The sequence below is a fragment of the Rana temporaria genome, chromosome 8, assembly GCF_905171775.1.
Source record: "Rana temporaria chromosome 8, aRanTem1.1, whole genome shotgun sequence".
NCBI classification, from domain to species: domain Eukaryota; kingdom Metazoa; phylum Chordata; class Amphibia; order Anura; family Ranidae; genus Rana; species Rana temporaria.
The window spans coordinates 138,188,028-138,207,486 of record NC_053496.1 but is presented as its reverse complement, the minus strand read 5'-3'; the positions used below and the strand labels follow the sequence as shown (position 1 = coordinate 138,207,486).

Genomic DNA, 19,459 nt, shown 5'->3' with positions numbered 1-19,459 from the left:
TTGGATGGAGTGGAGAGGGATTAGAACACCTGTCAGTTTTTTTTTTTTTTTTTTGCCAGTTTGTACCCCCATTAACCACTTAACCCCCGGACCATATTGCTGCCCAAAGACCAGAGCACTTTTTGCGATTCGGGACTGCGCCGCTTTAACTGACAATTGCGCGGTCATGCGACGTGGCTCCCAAACAAAATTGGCGTCCTTTTTTTCCCACAAATAGAGCTTTCTTTTGGTGGTATTTGATCACCTCTGCGGTTTTTATTTTTTGCGCTATAAACAAAAATAGAGCGACAATTTTGAAAAAAATGAATATTTTTTACTTTTTGCTGTAATAAATATCCCCCAAAAATATATAAAAAAAATATTTTTTTTCCTCAGTTTAGGCCAATACGTATTCTTCTACATATTTTTAGTAAAAAAAAAATCGCAATAAGCGTTTATTGATTGGTTTGCGCAAAAGTTATAGCGTTTACGAAATAGGGGGTATTTTTATTAATATATTTTTTACTAGTAATGGCGGCGATCAGCGATTTTTTTTTTTTTTTTTTCGGTACTGCGACATTATGGCGGGCACTTCGGACACTTTTGACACATTTTTGGGACCATTGGCATTTTTATAGCGATCCGTGCTATAAAAATGCATTGGATTACTATAAAAATGCCACTGGCAGTGAAGGGGTTAACACTAGGGGGCGGGGAAGGGGTTAAGTATGTCCCTGTGTGTTATCTTACTGTGGGGGGGGGGGTGGCCTCACTAGGGGAAACACTGATCCTCTGTTCATACATTGTATGAACAGAAGATCAGCATTTCCCCTGCTGACAGGACCGAGAGCTGTGTGTTTACACACACAGCTCCCGGTCCCCGCTCTGTAACGAGCGATCGCGTGTGCCCGGCGGCGATCGAGCCCGCTGGGCACACGCACGGGAGTCGGGGGCGAGCGAGGGCGCGCGCCTCCGGCGGCGCGCACGCGCCCCCTAGTGGCGGCTCAAGGAGCCGCCGTATAGCTACGGGCTCTCGCCCAGGAGAGCCGACCTGCCGCCGTATAATGACGGTGCGCGGTCGGCTAGTGGTTAAGGAGATTCACCCTCTATTGGTCCCATTTACCATTATCATTGAAAGTAAAAGAAATTGCCCACATTTTGGGTTGTCCCCAAAAAAGTAATAGAGGGGAAATCTTCCAATGGGTACACTAGTTCTGGTGACCTGGGGGTCCCCAAGAAATTACCTTGATTTACAGGGATTTCCTTTCACTTCCTGTTTGGCTATGAGACAGGAAGTGAGGGGAAATCTCCGCAATCGGAAACCAATGGCGAAAAAAAAAAATTAACCTTGCTCTATCCAAAATGAAAAAAGTTTTGCCTATAGTTCCACTTTGAGGGCCAGGGTTAAACACAACCCAAGCCTCTTTGTACCTATGAGATACGCTTTGATTGCTGTGCCACAAGAAAGAGTCTCGCAAACACACCTAAACCTCAGCACAAAAGAAAAAGTTTCCATTACATAGATTTTTGTTAACTCTTTGTTTAAACCAACATTTATAGAATAATTTCAATAAATAGTCAGGGACTGCTTGGCAACCAGCAACTGTTAAGTAAATGTAGACAGTGAGAAGTATATAATAGAGTGCAGGGTCAGGAATACTGTATATAACGCACAGAGCGCTGCAGTTGGTGCCATGTTTAGAAGTACATAACACAGAGAGCTGAGGTCAGTAATATGTAATGCAGAGGACAGGATTGGGTAATGCATAGTAGGGGTTAGGAGTACAAAATTACTCTCCACCACTTTACTCTTTCCGCAAAAGTCACCCCTTCTTCTAGCACAAATTTTCTTATTCCCCTCCATATCCCTCCTCCCAGCGCAAATCACCCTTCCCAGCTTAAACATCCCTTCACTTAAGCCCTCCTCCTGCTATTACAAATCCTTTTATCCCCCCCCCCCCCCCCAGCACAAATCCTCTTCTCCTTTCCAGTAAAGATGCTTTTTCCCTGCAAACACCCTCCATCCAGCACAGATCCTAATATTCCCCCACACATGCCTTAGCTGCAGTGACTCCAGGAGATGTTCTTCCATCCGGACTCCTTCTCCTGTTCTCCCACACACACAGTAGAACATTGCTCCCCCCCAGACCACAGCTCACAGGAGTCCAAAAAGTTGGAGTTAGGAGTTTGTGTTAGAATTGACTTTGAAAGACACCTGAGCTCATCTCTACCCAGAACCGGAGTTGGGGCCAATGTGTTGGAATTAGTGTTCAGACAGCTTAGAAAACCTTGTCTGATCGCTATAAATACCCCCCCTGATAAGTAGGTGGTGGTGGAATATTCAGAGAGGAGCAAAGGGGAGAGAACGTCTGGAAATTTGGCAGGACTTTATTTTAACAGCTTGTTAACACCACCCTCATAAAGAACAGCAAATGTATGAAAACAAAGCTAATGTGTGTCCTTCTGGACATGTCGTAATACTTGTGGCCAAGGCCGCCATCAGGGGGGTATAGGCATTACACCTGTAAGGGGCCCGATGATCCCCAGGGGCCCAACTGGCCCCCCTCCCGTTTAAAAAAAATAAAAATTCAATTCAATAGTCCCCAGGGCCACCTACAGGCCCAGCCGGCCCCCCTCCCAGTTTTTTTTTGCATTACATTTGTAAGGGGCCCATTGGACCCCAGGCCTGACACGTGATCACTTTATGTGCCTCCGTCATCTGCAGCTCTCCTCTTTCCTTCTCTCCCCCGCCGGGTCATGACGGTGCCACTTTGCTCCCTGCCTCTTGCCCTCCTGCTGCTATCACAATTGTAATATATTCATACAATCCCCTCTGTTCAATAATTACATGTGTCCCAGTGTATGTGTTTTATTTTAAAAAAAAATGACAATTTCTAACTTATTTCACAGCGCCTCCCGGTGCTCACGTGATTGCTCAGCTCTCTCCTCCCGATGTCAGTGGGAGTTCTTGGGGCCCCTCCCACTGTAGTTGTCAGCCCGGGGGAGGAGAGAGTCGTGCAGTCACGTGAGTGCATATTTCTTTTATAAATCGCATACACTGAGGCACATGTCGTTTTATTAAACAGAGGGGATTGTATGTTCATAATTGAGTGGCTTTACAACCACTTTAAGTTTAATAAATGCAAATGGATATTTGTAGTTCGGGTAAAATCAAGGCAGTCTCTCTCATTACTTTTTTTTTTTATATATCTGTGCAGGTATCTGAAAATCCTCTTATCTACCTCTTGGACACTCCGGGTGTTCTCTCCCCACGTATTGAGAATGTTGAGACAGGAATGAAATTAGCGCTATGTGGTAAAACAGTGTTTGTTGTGAAACTATGAAATGACACATTACAGAATTAAGTCAGACTTAATTAACTATTGAACCTAAAACAGTCTGTACACAAATTGAATCTTCTTTCTGAATTCTATCTGTCAGCATGGGGGGTGATAACTTGGTGAAGCGATAGGTGTACAAAAGCTATTTGCCACTGTTTGCTTGCTATTGATACCATATTGTGGACTAGATGTCTGTGCTGGGTTGGAAAACAGACACTCTTCCTATAATTCTGCACAGAGCATGTCAGGGGGGGGGGGGGTGTTTTGGGATTCTGTTTCTATATCGTCCCTAAAAAAAAAAAAGCACCATAGGAAGATTGGCTATTGGGATATAGTTTAAGGCAAGGCTTCCTGAAATTTCAGTAGCCCTTTGTTAAGTCCAAGTTAGCGGATATCCAAGTGTTAAAAGAATAGGGACATCTTTGCTATTGCAACTTATGAAACATGTAGCAGCCTCCATAATAAGTCCAAAAACGTAAGCAAAGCTGTGAAAGTGCCTCAGTGACAATAGAATACAGAAAGGATTTTATTTTAATCTTAGGTACTTTCCTTTCATCATTGTATTGATGCTGTCTAACCTCAATGAGACTGTACTCTATAAAATGATTGTAGTATTGGTATTGTACAGTCAGAATTTGGTGGCAGCAGATTGCACAGCAAAAGGATGAAATTAAGGGACAGGTTTTCCAAGTATGGGCTATGGCTTGTTTGGTAGTGAAGACAAATTGTGAGATATCTTATGTTTCATTGTGTGAAATAATAAGGGAAATCTATGGTCACGGCATATATTTTCATTTTACATCATCAGCTGTGTCATGGCATTACAAACAAAAGTTATTGACAATCCAATATAAGCTTACTTGAAAAATCTTATTTTATGTTGAGTGCTGTCTGCTGGCCACCTCTTTCCACAATTTCCTGGATTCCCTGCATGCTTTGCAGCTTCTCCTCTGCTTTTTCATTGCTAAGGACTACATATCCCATGGTACCTTGCTGCCTGCAAGCAGTGATTCCTGTCCTGACTTCACCTCCTGAAACGTCTAATTTTAGCACCTCTGTAGTTCATAAGGCAGGCTCTGAAATGTGACGCAGGACCTAATGAATAGGTGTCACAGGATTCAAGGAAGTAAATGTGTGGAGATCTTCACAAAATTTACAAACTTCCAAATTGTTCAGATTAATTGGAGTAGGCTGGAAATAATTGAAGTTCAGGGTGGAAATAAATACATGGTTTTACATATTGGATTGGATTGGATTGGAATAAATACTTATAGAGCGCGGAATGCGAGTTGTGAAACTCGCATCTATACATAGATATGCTTTAAGCCTGGGTTTATGGAGGAAGGTATTCCATGATTTTTTGTGAATATTAAGTCCAGAATTAATCATTGTGTAAAGTCTGATCATACACCTGAAATTTTCACTGCAGAATTCTGTATAGTAGCATGTAAACTATTTGATAGACTCTTTGTAAGAGGCAGGGGTTTAATATCACTTTTATTTTTTAGGAACAATCCTTGATCATTTGGTGGGAGAGGAAATGATAGCCGATTACCTCCTTTATACCCTAAATAATTACGCCCAACACAGGTGAGAATGGAAAATGCAATAATTTACAGTATATTACTATATTCTTGGTAATCTAAAAAGTCAATTTAAATTCATACCATTGAAGTAACACGGATGATTTAGCACCACGTACAATAGAAATGGACATTAGCACAGAAACTGTAGGCCATCCCTAGTTTATTATCCCCTAATACAGCAGCTTAGTGTCCCTAGCAGGATGGATATTTCTTTCCAGCTGTTTGAAACTTCATGAGATTTTTCTTTAGTTCAGTTGCTGTAGATTCACTCTGGATCTTCAAATCCTGCATTGTCTCTGCATTTACTCATTGAACACAGTTTGCCCAATTTGCATGACAAATTCTGTAACGGTTCTACAGGTTGTTCACTGCAGTGCACACCTGAAAGTACCTGGTTCTGACCTCTGCTACATGTATCTTACTGCAGTGGTGGAAGGTCACGTCAGATGTACTTTCCAGGGCTAGACCCGGGGCAGTTGCCGTAAGTACCGGTTCCGTCTTAAAGACTCACTGCTATGTGTGGTAAAGCTGTCAGGAAAGGGGTATCTCCACTTTTATCCTGAGGTTCTTGAAGCAGCCTGACTACCCCAACCCTGGGACTTGAAGCTTGGTTACCATGTTCCATGTTTCCCAAAGAAAACTTGTGAGCTTTTACTGCTTCTAATCAGTCCCCTGAGTTTAAAGGGTTTTTTTTTGTGTCTTGGGACATAAGAGGCTTGCCCTTTCTGACACCCATAAACTTCTGCCTGAGAGATCAGTTTTAGCCTTTGTATCTGAACCCTCTTTCCTCCCTTCTGGTGTTTTGGGTCCTGATGTTATCACAGTAGACCTCTTTACTCCAGTTATGGAAGAGGCTATGTCATATTTCACTCTGTTCACCTACAATATTTCTAAACCTCTGAAGAAAGGCCTTTAAGGGTCCTGTCTCATCTCCTCTGGGGTCTCTAATGTAGACCTACTAACTAACTTGACATCCTTGGAGCAGCCTGAGGAGATTAGGCTGTCAAATTATTTTCCATCTTTCAAAGGTGGCTAAAAAAAAAGACTACGTGAGACACATAGCAAAGGAGAGTAAAAAAAAAATATCCTATAATTTTTTTTTAGATATGACAGTAAAAAAGCACATTGTCCACATATAATATACAATAATGGGAGGATGGTTACAGATGACATAGAGAAGGTAACTACTAAATTCTTTCTTCTGCTGAAACCATCACAGGATTGTTGATAACACATTACAGGACATACCCCTGTGGCTAAGAGAGGCCGGAGTCAAGGAAAGACTAGATAAGCTTAACACAAATCAATCAGCAGGACTAGATGGCTTGCACCCGAGAGTCCTCAAAGAACTCAGGTTATAGCTAGACCATTATTCCTAATTTTTGTGGGCAGCATACTGACAGGAATTGTACCAGCTGATTGGAGAAAAGCCAATGTGGTACCAATATTCAGAAAAGGGCAAAGACATATTCCTAGGAAACTACAGGCCAGTCAGCCTAACATCAATAGTAAATAAATTATTGGAGGGGATAATAAGGGACTATATCCAAGAATTTGCTGAAGAAAACGGTATCATCTAGTAGTAATCAGCATGGGTTTACGAAGTGTCACCAATCTGCTAACATTCTGCAAGGAAATGGGCTGCCATCTAGATGGGTGGGGCCTCTGGATGTGGTGTATCTGTATTTTGCAAAAGCATTTGATACAGTTCCCTATAAATGCTTAATCTACAAGCAGAGGTCTGCAGGCATGGACCATAAGGTCTGTTCTTGGATAGAAAACTGGTTACAGAGGCACGTCAAAAGGGTAGTGATAAAAAACGTGTACTCAAACTGGTCTGGAGTGGTAAGTGGGGTACCCTAAGGGTCTATTTTGGGACAAATTCTGTTTATTTTTTCCATAAATGATATAGAAGATGGGATACATGGCTCAATCTCAGTTATTGCGGACAACACAAAAATTAGCAGGGCAATAACTTCACATCGGGATATATACATTTTACAGAAAGACCTGAACAAAATAATGGAGCGGGCAACTACATGGCAAATGAGGTTTAATGTGGAGAAATGTAAGGTAATGCACTTGGGGGACTAAAATCATAAATGCAAACTACTCACTAGGCAGAGAACCTCTGGGGGAATCAAGGATGGAGAGAGATCTGGGGGGCCTAGTGGAAGACGGACTGAGCATGAGCAATAGCATGCAATGTCAAGCTGCAGCTACCAAATTCGGCAGAATATTAGTATGCATAAAAAAGTTAAGGGCTACAAATTCACCTTTTAACTTGCCTTTTATTGGATATCGGGTGCTCCTTTTCACCTACATTTACTATTTCATGTGGAAACAAGGCCATACCCAGAGGCAGCGGCCTAAGGCCCCCCAAAAAAGGGTTTACCTCCACCTTCCTGTGAAATTGGGCAGAAATCTTTGGAAGGGAACTCTTTCAAACTGCTCCCGCCGTCACCTACTCCTGCTGTCACCTATCCATTGACCTACCACTGTTTTGAGTTACTACCCTTAAACCTTCCTTGGTCCCCTCAATGTCTTACAAATCTTCACACTACCTTCCTTGGATTGCTATATAAGGGGCATTTTCACATGCGTGGAGGTTTTACTGTTTTTATTTAAATTTCTTCATGGTTCCCAGACTCAAAGTATGCATTTATTCCATTCTGGACTCAAAACATTGAATGAGTTTGTAATGCAAGGCTTTCTCCCTGGTGTGGAGTGTCGTGCTCGCCCCTCCCTTTGGACTACAGGAGAGTCAGGACGCTCTCTACGTTGCAGATAGAGAAAAGAGCTGTGTGTTAGTGGACGTCCTGACTCTCCTGTAGTCTAAGGGAGGGGGCGAGCACGACACTCCACCAGGGAGAAAGCTTCGTATTACTGTGTGGAGTTAGACAGAAGAACAGGAAGTGAGGATTTCTAAGAAGAAATAAGGACATTTAAAAGCAAAATCAAAGGATGAGGTAAGTGAAGGAGGACTGCACTAAGGTAAAGGAAGCTATTTAGGAAAAAAAAATTGTACCTTTTACAACCCCTTTAAGAAGGCTGCAGCCACTCTTGTGTAGTATTGCCTGTCTTTCAAGGATCTCAGATAAGTGGTTAGAGTCCCTGTTCTTTTTAATTAATTATCCATAAGGGTTGGCCTTGCCATCTAAATTGGTACTAGCTTTGCTGTCTAATCCCTGGATGTTGACCAGCAATTTGTCAAATGTGTTTGATAAGATGATGCTGGCATACATTTTATTTTTTGCAATGCAGTGGTGGATAACCGTTGTGTTGTCTTGCATCAGTCTCCTGTCAGTCCAGATACAGACAATGCTCCAGCTAAATGTTGGTCTGCAAGATCAATCGTCCACATGGGACACAATTTGTTTGGGGCTTCGCTGGATGATCTAATTAAAGATTGGAAGGCAAGGATTAACCACAGAAATCGGTACCATTCCTCCTCTCTATAAAATTCATCCATCTAGGACTTATGCCTCATCGGTTTCTAGAAAAGCCTTGACAGGCCAAGAGTTTCATGGTTTTTTCAGATGAGTCCTCTGCAGCAGGAACATCAAAAGAAGGTTCACAGACTTTCATGCATGAGATTCCCAAGGTAGTTTCCCAAGGTTAAAAAATGGACTTCTGTTCCCTTCCTTCTGCTCCTTTCTACCTACCTCTACCATTCCGTGTGGAAACAAGGCTGTACCCAGAGGCAGCGGCCTAAGCCCTCCAAAGAACGGTTTACCTCCACCTTCCTGTGAAATTGGGCAGAAATCTTTGGAAGGGGAACTCTTTCAAACTGCTCCCGCCGTCACCTACTCCTGCCATCACCTATCCATTGATCTACCAATGTTTTGAGTTACTACCCTTAAACCTTCCTTGGTCCCCTCAATGTCTTACAAATCTTCACACTACCTTCCTTGGATTGCTATATAAGGGGCATTTCCACATGCATAGAGGTTTTACTGTTTTTATTCAAACCTCTTCATGGTTCCCAGACTCAAAGTATGCATTTATTCCATTCTGGACTCAAAACATTGAGTTTGTACACCCTCAGAGGTTCAGGATGTAATCTCCCCAATTATTGATAGTGTCACTTTATTCTGGAATTTTTGCAGCCCTTCTCTTCATGATTTCATTTTTCCAGTGCATCAGAATTTTCTGCACTTCATTTTGAGAGACTGAAGCTTTTAGTTGGGGTGGTTCCACTAACCCTATCTTCAATTCCATGAGTGTTCTCCAAGATTCTTGCTTCACTTCTGGCCTATTTCCACTTGAGGGACATTCCCAGCATTGATTTTTACCTGGAAGATCTTCTCCTGAGAGCTGAAACAATTATTGTACAATTGCTCCAATAACTCTGCGAGCATCATGAATCATCAGGGAGGAACAGAGTCCTGCAGCAGTGAGTAAGTTCAGGTTTGTATATTTCTGGTGTGGATAACTGGATAGCAGATTTTCTTGGCTGACCCTGTGGTAGGATGAGGGTGGCTTTGACTTTCTTGGCCGACAAAGCTTGGCCTTGTGTGGGGCTCCAAATCTAGACCTCTTTGTGCCCAGATTAAACCATAAAGTGGATAGGTTTGTCTCCAGGTCTCAGGATCTGATGGAGGAGGCAATTCGTGTTTTGTGGGATTGCTAGATGCAGATATATATGTTGCCTCTCCTGAAATTGCTTCCTCCTTTGCAGATTTTCCGATGACAGAATTCTTGTCCTGTTCATAGTTTGGAACTGGTCATGGAGAGTGTGGTGCCCAGGTTTTGTTTGGTCGCCTATAATCTGTGACTGCTCCCAGATTGCTGAGACTTGTTGTAACAAGGGCTTGCATCCTGCTTCTTGGCCACTAGCTTTAGTGGCATGGCTGTTGAAGCCTAGGTATTGTTTATAAAATTAGTCGCATCAACTATGCTGAAGGTTTCTAGGTCTTACTAGGTGGATGGTTCTGCCTGTACTGATGCCATGTATGACTGCAAAGTTTTAAAAGTATTCTTCTTAGGCTAGGTACCTGTTCTGTTGAGGTTGCCTGCCCCTATTATATAGACTGCTTTTGGATGTACAATGGTACTGGTTGGATTCTATGCCACTCAATAGACGATATTCCTTTTTTTCCCTTTTTTTTTTTTACTGCTTGCTACAACTGAGGCATGTCTGCTGTAGGGCAAATTTCACTCATCAGCCATAACATTAAGATCACTAACAGCTAAAGTGAATAACATTGAAATAACAATGGCATCTGAAGATCGTTGGGATATATTAGACAGCAAGCAAATATGTTGTCCATGAAGAAAAACTATTGGATAAGCATCTGAATGACCACAACATACAGGAATATACAATGTAATACTGACATATAATCACACACAGGTTGGACTTGTGTTTTTTTTTTTTTTTCAACCTCACCTACTATGTAACCAAGTTGATGTGTTGAAAGCAGACAAAAAATGGCCATCACAGTTTCTCATGTACAGTACAGACCAAAAGTTTGGACACACCTTCTCAATCAAAGAGTTTTCTTTATTTTCAGGACTATGAAAATTGTAGATTCACACTGAAGGCATCAAACTATGAAATAACACATGTGGAATTATACATAACAAAAAAGTGTGAAACAGCTGAAAATATATTTCATAGTCTAGGTTCTTCAAAGTAGCCACCTTTTGCAGCAGACACATCTCTAGAACTGTTAGGCCCCGTACACACGACCAAACATGTATGCTGAAACTGGTCCGCGGGCCAGTTTCAGCATACATGTTCGGTCGTGTGTAGCCGCGAGCGGGCCGAATTCCAGCAAACATTTGCCCGCCGGGCCTTTTCCCAGCGGGCAAATATTCCTGGACGTGTTTTAAAACCGTCCGCTGGAATCCTGCCCGCTCGGACATGTACGGTCGTCAGTACAGACCTACCGTACATGTCCGAGCGCCCGCCGTCCCTCGCATGCGTCGAATGACTTTGACGCATGCGTGGAAGACTTTAAATGGCAGGCCCGCCCACGTCTCCGCGTCATCGTCGCGGCGACGCCCCGCGTATTGTTTACGCGCGGACTTCTGTACGATGGTTAGTACAACCATCGTACAGAAGCCCTCTGGCAGGCATGTACGGTGAAAACGGTCCGACGGACCGGTTTCATCGTACATGTTTGCTCGTGTGTACCGGGCCTTAAGAGGAGACTGTGAATCAGGCCTTCATGGTAGAATATCTGCTAGGAAACCACTGCTAAAGAAAGGCAACAAGCAGAAGAGACTTGTTTGGGCTAAAGAACACAAGGAATGGACATTAGACCAGTGGAAATCTGTGCTTTGGTCTGATGAGTCCAAACTTGAGATCTTTGGTTCCAACCCCCGTGTCTTTGTGCGACACAGAAAAGGTGAACGGATGGACTCTACATGCCTGGTTCCCACCGTGAAGCATGGAGGAGGAGGTGTGATGGTGTGGGGGTGCTTTGCTGGTGACACTGTTGGGGGTTTATTCAAAATTGAAGGCATACTGAACCAGCATGGCTACCACAGCATCTTGCAGCGGCATGCTATTCCATCCGGTTTGCGTTTAGTTGGACCATCATTTATTTTTCAACAGGACAATGACCCCAAACACACCTCCAGGCTGTGTAAGGGCTATTTGACCAAGAAGGAGAGTGATGGGGTGCTGCACCTGGTGACTACCTCTTGAAGCCCATCAAGAGAATGCCAAGCGTGTGCCAAGCAGTAATCAAAGCAAAAGGTGGCTACTTTGAAGAACCTAGAATATAAAAAATATTTTATTTATTTTTATATTTAGTTTTGATGCCTTCAGTGTGAATCTACAATTTTCATAGTCATGAAAATAAAGAAAACTCTTTGAATGAGAAGGTGTGTCCAAACTTTTGGTCTGTACTGTATGAGGCTGCGTAGCCACAGACCAGTAAGGGTCCCCATGCTGACATGTTTCCACAGCCAAAAGCACCTACCATTGGCATGTGAGCATCATAACAAGACCAGGGAGCAATGGAAGAAGGTGGTGTGGTCTAATGAATCATGGTTTCTTTTACATCGTGTGTGTGTGTGTGTGTGTGTGTGTGTGTGTGTGTGTGTGTGTGTCACTTACCTAGGAAAGAAATGGCATCAGAATGCAGTATGGGAAGAACGAAAGCCAGCAGAGGCAGTGTGATGCTTTTGGGAAATGTTCTATTGGGAAACCTTTTATCCACCATTCATGTGGATGTCACTTGACATGTACCACCTATCTAAACATTGTTGCTGACCAAGTACACCCCTTCATGGAAATGGTATTCCCTTATGGCCGTGGCCTCTTTTAGCAGGATAATGCGCCCTGCTACACTGCAAAGATGGTTCAAGAATGGTTTTGATGAACACAACAACAAGTTTGACATGTTGACTTGGCCTCCATATTCTCCACATCTCCATCCATCAAGGTATTTGTAGGATGTGCTAGGAAAACCAGTCTGAGCCATGGAGTCCCCACCTCCATAATTTACAGGACTTAAAGGATCTGCTACTGAAGGCTTGGTGCCAGATAGCACAACATACCTTCAGAGGTCTAGTGACATCCATGCTGTGATGGATCGGGGCTGCTTTGACAGAAAAAGGGGGTCCAACTCAATTTTTTTTTTTTATTCTTCGTTCTTGTTTAAGTTTGAAACCCCTTTAATTTTTTTTATCAAGGTCTGTCTTTACTCTGACAACCTCACCAAGACAGAAGAGATAGGAAATCCAACATTTTAGAGTTGTCACCAGAACAATAGGGACACCTGTTCTGTTTTGTTCACAACTTCATAAGATGGTAATTTTCTTTCACTTTGTAGAAATTCCTGCTCACTTGCTGTTGTGTCTATGAGACAGATTGTGAGATTTCCCTAATGTGACACAGACAGTGAAAAAATCAACCATTTTAACCATTCTACTCTATCCAAAGAAGGCTTTACATTATATTTCAAATATAATTTTAAAACCTCAGCATAGTTTCAGAAACTGCCATCAAATCTTACCGGAGGACATAATATTTGTGTGACAGAAGGCAAGAACTCCTGATTTCCTTCACAATAATCCTTGCAGCTTTTGTATTTAGGGCCTATTCAAATAGAACGAGTGTTGCATTAGCCAGCCAATTTAAAAATGACCAGCCTGTCAATGCATCATTAGACATAACCAAATATGTCCTGTTGCATCTTTTTGCTGTGCAGTGCATGGTGGTTACATAGTAGGTGAGGTTGAAAAAAAGTCCAACCTTTGTGGGTGATTATATGTCAGCGTTGCATTGTATATCCCTGTATGTTGTGGTCTTTCAAATGCCTGTCTAATTGTTTTTTGAAACTATCGAAACCACTGCATGTGGAAGGAATTCCACATCCTTGTCGCTCTTACAGTAAATAACTGTCTACGTAGTTTAAAGTTCAACCTCTCTTCTCATTTTAATGAGTGGCCATGTGTCTTGTTAAACTCCCTTCTAAGGGTGAGCTCTGGCGTGTTCGCATAGAACACATGCAGAGCCCGCCAGGAAGTGTGCACGGCGCTGTGCTAATCACAGCCAGGGAGACATTGTCCTGATGCTCATCCTTACTCCCTTCTCAAGCGTCTCTAATCCAGAGAGAATAAGTTCAGTTCTCACAACCTTTCCTTATAACTAATATGTTGCCCTTCTTTGTACTCGCTCCATTTCCAGTACATCCTTCCTGAGGACTGGTGCCCAGAACTGGACGGCATACTCCAGGTGCGGCCCAGACTATTGTAAAGCAGGAGAATTATCGTTTAATCTCTGGAGTTAATCCCCTTTTTAATGCATGCCAATATTCTTTTCTTGCAGCAGCTTGCATTGCATGCCATTGCTGAGCCTGCTATCTACTAGGACCCCCAGGTCCTTTTTTCATCCTAGATGAGGTTCTCAACCCCCCCAGTGTATAGATTGCATTTATATTTTTTTCAACCCAAATGCATTTTAAAAATTTTCTACATTAAACCTAATTTGCCATGTAGTTGCCCACCCCGTTCATTTGTTCAGATCTTTTTGCAAGGTTTCCACATCCTGCGGAAACGTTATTGACCTGCTTAGCTTAGTATTGTCCGCATATACAGAGACTGAACTGGTCCCCACCCCTGACAATTCTGAGTACTCCCCATTTATCTTACCACCCTCTGAACTTGCCCTTGTAGCCAGTTTTCAATCTATGTACTCGCCCTATGGTTCATGCCAGCGGACCTTATTTTGTACAGCAAATGTTTATGGGGAACTGTGTGAAATGCTTTTGCAAAATCCAGATACACCACATCTACGGGCCTTCCTTTATCTAGATGGCAACTCGCCTCCTCCTAGAAGGTTAATAGATTGTTTTGGCAAGAACGATTCTTTATGAATCCATGCTGATTACTGCTAATGATACCGTTTTCATTACTAAAATCTTGTATATAATCCATTATCATCCCCTCCAAGAGCTTACATACTATTGATGTTGGGCTAACTGGTCTGTAATTCCCAGGGATGTATTTTGGGCCTTTTTTAAATATTGGTGCTACATTGGCTTTTCTCCAATCAGCTGGTACCATTCCAGTCCATAGACTGTCAGTGAAAATTAGGAACAATGGTCTAGCAATTACTTGACTGATTTCCCTAAGGCCCCGTACACACGAGAAGACATGTCCGATGAAAACGGTCCATTTTCAACGGACATGTCTCCTGGGAGCTTTTGGTCTGATGTGTGTACTACACACCATCAGACCAAAATCCCCGCGGACAGAGAACGCGGTGACGTAGAAGACACTGACGTTCTCAAACACGGAAGTGCAATGCTTCCACGATTTCCATGTCCGATTTAGGTGTACTAACCATCGGACATGTCCGACGGACATGTTTCCAGCGGACAAGTTTCTTGGCATGCTAAGAAACTTTTGTCCGCTGGAAACCTGTCCGCTAGGCCGTACACACGGTCGGACATGTCCGCGGAAACTGGTCCGCCGACCAGTTTCAGCAGACATGTTCGACCGTGTGTACGCCGCCTAAGTCACTTGGTGCTCTGTGATATACCTACTTTCTGAAGATGAATTGTGCGTTTCCTTGTGTTGTGGTCTAGCAGTCACTCTGTGCACTGTTCATTTTTTATTTATTTTTTATTTATTTTTCAGCTATGTGCAGCATTATGAACTGGAAGGACCATGTGATGACATTGAGACACTCTTAAAGAAAATTGCTAAAAAGCTGGGAAAGACTCAGGTGGTGAAAGCCATCACTGGTACTGGTAAGTTTTCAGAATATCCAGATGGCTTTTCATTCCACTAGCATTCTACAAGAATGTTGATTTCACCCACATGTAACACCTTTTTTGTTTAAACTCTCTTTGATTTCAAGTATTAGCAAAAAAAGCAAAATGCACAGCTTATTAAAAAGGACTTCTATTATTTTATATATGTTGAGTAATGATGAAATATTAAAGCAAGTCAAGAGTAGGTAAACTACAGTACTGTGTAATATAGGAACTAGTCAATGAGTTCTAAGCATTGCTTTTGTATCCACAGAAATTTAAATTAAAACATATTCTATTATATATGTGTATATGTAGTTGTATATTGCAATTTACATAAGGATCCTGTCAAGCTCTATTAAGACTGGGTTCACATATATGCGGTGCGTGACACTGCATGTCATTTGGATAGGAATTGCAACACATTCACATGCCATATCTGTGCGGTGCAATTTGAGACATTCATTTGTATGTCTCAAATTGCACCAAATCCACGAAATCCCCCCGCACTGGAATCGGATTGCATGGGTGTCCACACCTATACAATCCGATTAGGTCAATTGCAATGTGTTTTTCAAATCGTTTTTGGGTGTTGTTAACTTAAAGCGGTAGTAAAGCCGCTGCTGGATTTTTACTCTTCCTCTATAAGTGTGCAATGTTTGTTGTCCGGGGGACCTACGGTCGGGGAGCACCAATTTTTCAAACCCGGGAACCCCTTCCATAGACTCCCATGTTAAACGTCAGTCTAGTCATGGACACAGTGAGGCATGGGCACAGTGAGGCATGCACATGGATACTCAAGTCAATAAGTTTTCCCATTTTTTTTTTTTGTGGTAAAATTAGGTGCCTTGGCTTATATTCGGGTCGGCTTATACTCAAGTGTGTATGTGTGTTTGTATATATAATATAAATTGGTCACCCCCTGGGGATGGGAGGTTTTCCACCCTCCTCCCTTTCCCCTTGCCCCTCTTTGCCCCCCCACCACCACCACCTTTTTTCCCTTCCTTCTTGCTTGTACTGCTTTCTTTCTATTAATTTAGGTTCTTTCATACATATTCTTTTTCTTATTCCTCTTGCGGGTACTGTAGATAATATAATAAACTCCCTGTTTATTACTGGGTGATGTGTCCCAGAAGGTTGACAGCAGAGAGGGGGGACATACTGAACTTCCGCTATTGCCTGAGTGAGAAATGCGGATGTGGGAGCGTGTACCTTTTGGGAAAGAGGCACCCGCTCCCAGGGAAAAAAAAACATTCAATAATGGTGGGGGGAAGAGCAGAACTTTCAGTTGTACCTTTTTGAACCACTTTAAGCCAAAGTGGTGACTGAACATGTTTAGTGTAGAATCATGTACAAAATGTTTGCCATGTAACTTAATAACATGTATCCTTTTTAATTGCCTTTTAAAGGGAACGTCAACATAACTATACCAAACTACAGCGCTGCTGCTTATGACTTCATACGTGCTTTCCGCAAAGGAGATCTTGGCAGAGTGACATTGGATTGATAAAGCACAAGTGGACTTGACATCTGCAGAATATGCTTTGTGGCACTTGGCAAAGCGAGATCCTTTAGATGAGAACTGTTATGGGTTATGCTAAATTTTACAAATTTCAGTCAGTCATTGATATGACTGCTGTGTTGCCTGGCTCTTTTTATATGCCTTCTGGAATTGCTTGGGTTAGCAAGGATTACAACGGTGTGAAACTCGCAGCCTCAGGATCGGCTGTTTAAATCTCAGGGCATTGTATGTGAACAGGCACCTAGAAAGGCTACCAAACACAAATCATAATTAATTGGACATACAGGTACTCCTCACTTAATGACCAGGTTCTGTTCCAACGACCTGGTTGTTAAATGAGTAGCCATTTAATCATTTTTTTAAGTAATCTTTACTACTGTACTGTATTGTGAAAAATGTCTAAACGCAAAACTCAATAACGTTGTTTTAAGTACAGAACACAAATGAAAATTATGTACTGTACAATGAAGTACATCGCCTCGTTCGGGTGGGGAGAGCTGGTCATAAGTCCGATTGGTCTTTAAACGAAGAGTACCTGTATGTAATCATTCTTCTGAGCGTACCTGGCACTTGGGGATCCACACAGAACCTGGCTGATAAGATATAGGGGAGATAAGTTCCCTGGGAATAGGTGGGTGCTACGCTGTGGGGGGGTAGTGTATAGGGAGGTTGGGGATGGAGGGAAAGTATTCTCTGCTTTTCTTGGTACAGTGCATCTGGAAAGTATTCGCAGCACTTACATTTTTCCACATATTGCAAAATAGATTAAATGCTTTTTTTCCCTCCAAATTCTACAAACCATGCCCCCATAATGACAGCGTGAAAGATGTTTGTTTTAAATCTTTACAAATTTATAAAAAAATAAAATCACATGTGCACAGCTTTTGCTCAATACTTTGTTTAAGCACCTTTGGCACCAATTACAGCCTCAAGTTTTTTTGGGTATAATGCTTCAAACTTGGCACCTATTTTTGGGCCGTTCTCTCATTCTTCTTTGTTGGACCTCTTAAGCTCCATCAGGTTGGATGGTGCACAGCCATTTTCAGATCTTTCCAGAGATGTTCAATCGGGTTCAAGTATGGGCTCTGGCTGGGCCACTCAAGGACATTCATAGACCTATCTTGTAGCCACTCCTTTGTTATCTTGGCTGTGTGCTTAGGGTCGTTGTAATGTTGGAAGATGAACTTTCTGTTATGAGGTCCAGAGCGCTCTGGAGCAGGTTTTCATCAAGGGTGTCTCTGTACATTGCTGCATTCATCTTTTCCTCGATTCTAACTAGTCTCCCAATTCCTGCCACTGAAAAACATTCCCACAGCATGATGCTGCCACCACCATGCTTCACTGTAGGAATGATATTGGCCAGGTGATGAGCAGTGCCTTGTTTCTTCCAGATGTGATGCTCGCCATTCAGGCCAAAGAGTTCAATCTTTGTTTCATGAAACATGAGAATTGTATTTCTCATGGTTTGAGAGTCCTTTTGGCAAACTCCAGGCGGGCTGTTGTGTGCCTTTTTACTGAGGAGTGGCTTTTGTCACTCTACCCTACAGGCCTGATTGGTGGAGTGCTGCAAAGATGGTTGCTCTTCTGGAAGATTCTCCTTTCTCCACAAAGAAACGCTGGAGCTCTGTCGGAGTGACCATCGGGTTCTTGGTCACTTCTCTTAAGGCCCTTCTACCCCGATTACTCAGTTTGGTCGGGGGGCCCGCTTTAGGTAGAATCCTGTGGTTCCAAACTTCTTCTATTTACGGATGATGGAGGCCACGGTGCTCATTGGGAACATTCAATGCTGCTGACATTTTTCTGTACCCTTCCCCAGATCTAGACGGGATAGCATCGAGGCACAGGAGGTCTACAGAGCCTTCCTTGGACTTTCCCGGGACCTTCTAAAGACAGGTGTGGGCCTTTCCAAATCATGTCCATTCAACTGAAGGACAGGTGGGCTCCAAGTTGTAGAAACATATCAAGGATGATCATTGAAAACAGGATGAACCTGAGCTCAATTTTGAGTGAATACTTATTATGTGGAAAACGGAAAGAAACTGCGCTATATTAAAAGAGGGAAAAAGACCTGCAACGTAGTCAGTCTATTCACTCCAGGTGCTGCGATTACCGTGTAAACAATAAATGCAAGAAATAAAATATGAGAAAAATATAAATCGTGCTACCTCTACAACCCTTCTTAACAAACATACATATACAAGTACCGGTAATATTTAGTGATGTATATGGAAAGCTCACTGCTGTATCAAAACGGTGAAATATGGTGGCCACTAGGGTGCACTATGCAGCCACCTCAACACCCCTCAATAATAATATAAAATTGGTGATTGAAAGGAAAAACCAAATAACACTTTGATCAGAAAACACAAACTGAAATATCACTTTCTTATTTTGGACACGTTTGCAACTAATCTGTAATGTGGCACAGATGCACAGGTGTTTGACATCTCTCCTGCTAAACATTTATGGACTTTTTATTGTCAATAATTTGGACTATTTTTATTTAGAGCTATTTAATTTCAGTTTGTGTTTTCTGATCAAAGTGTTATTTGGTTTTTCCTTTCAATCACCAATTTGATATTCTTATTGAGGGGTGTTGAGGTGGCTGCATAGTGCACCCTAGTGGCCACCATATTTCACTGTTTTGATACAGCAGTGAGCTTTCCATATACATCACTAAATATTACATACTTGTATATGTTTGTATTTATTAAGAAGGGTTGTAGAGGTAGCGCGATTTATATTTTTCTAATACTTATTATGTACATGTGATTTTTATTTTTATTTTATTTTTTTTATAAATTTGCAAAGATT

The 19,459-nt window shown here is 42.3% G+C and overlaps 1 protein-coding gene across 2 annotated transcripts in view; it reads left to right on the top strand.

Moving 5' to 3' along the window:
• The window catches only part of MTG1 (mitochondrial ribosome associated GTPase 1), a 40,427-nt gene extending 22,698 nt beyond the window's left edge, over positions 1-17,729 (top strand). For both annotated transcript variants that reach the window (XM_040320767.1, XM_040320768.1), the window contains exons 9-12: positions 3,198-3,294; positions 4,829-4,910; positions 15,008-15,120; positions 16,533-17,729. In XM_040320767.1, the coding sequence (XP_040176701.1) occupies positions 3,198-3,294; positions 4,829-4,910; positions 15,008-15,120; positions 16,533-16,630 (390 nt within the window). In that variant the 3' untranslated portion in view covers positions 16,631-17,729. The remainder of the gene's footprint in view (positions 1-3,197; positions 3,295-4,828; positions 4,911-15,007; positions 15,121-16,532) is intronic.
• Positions 17,730-19,459: the final 1,730 nt, after the last annotated feature.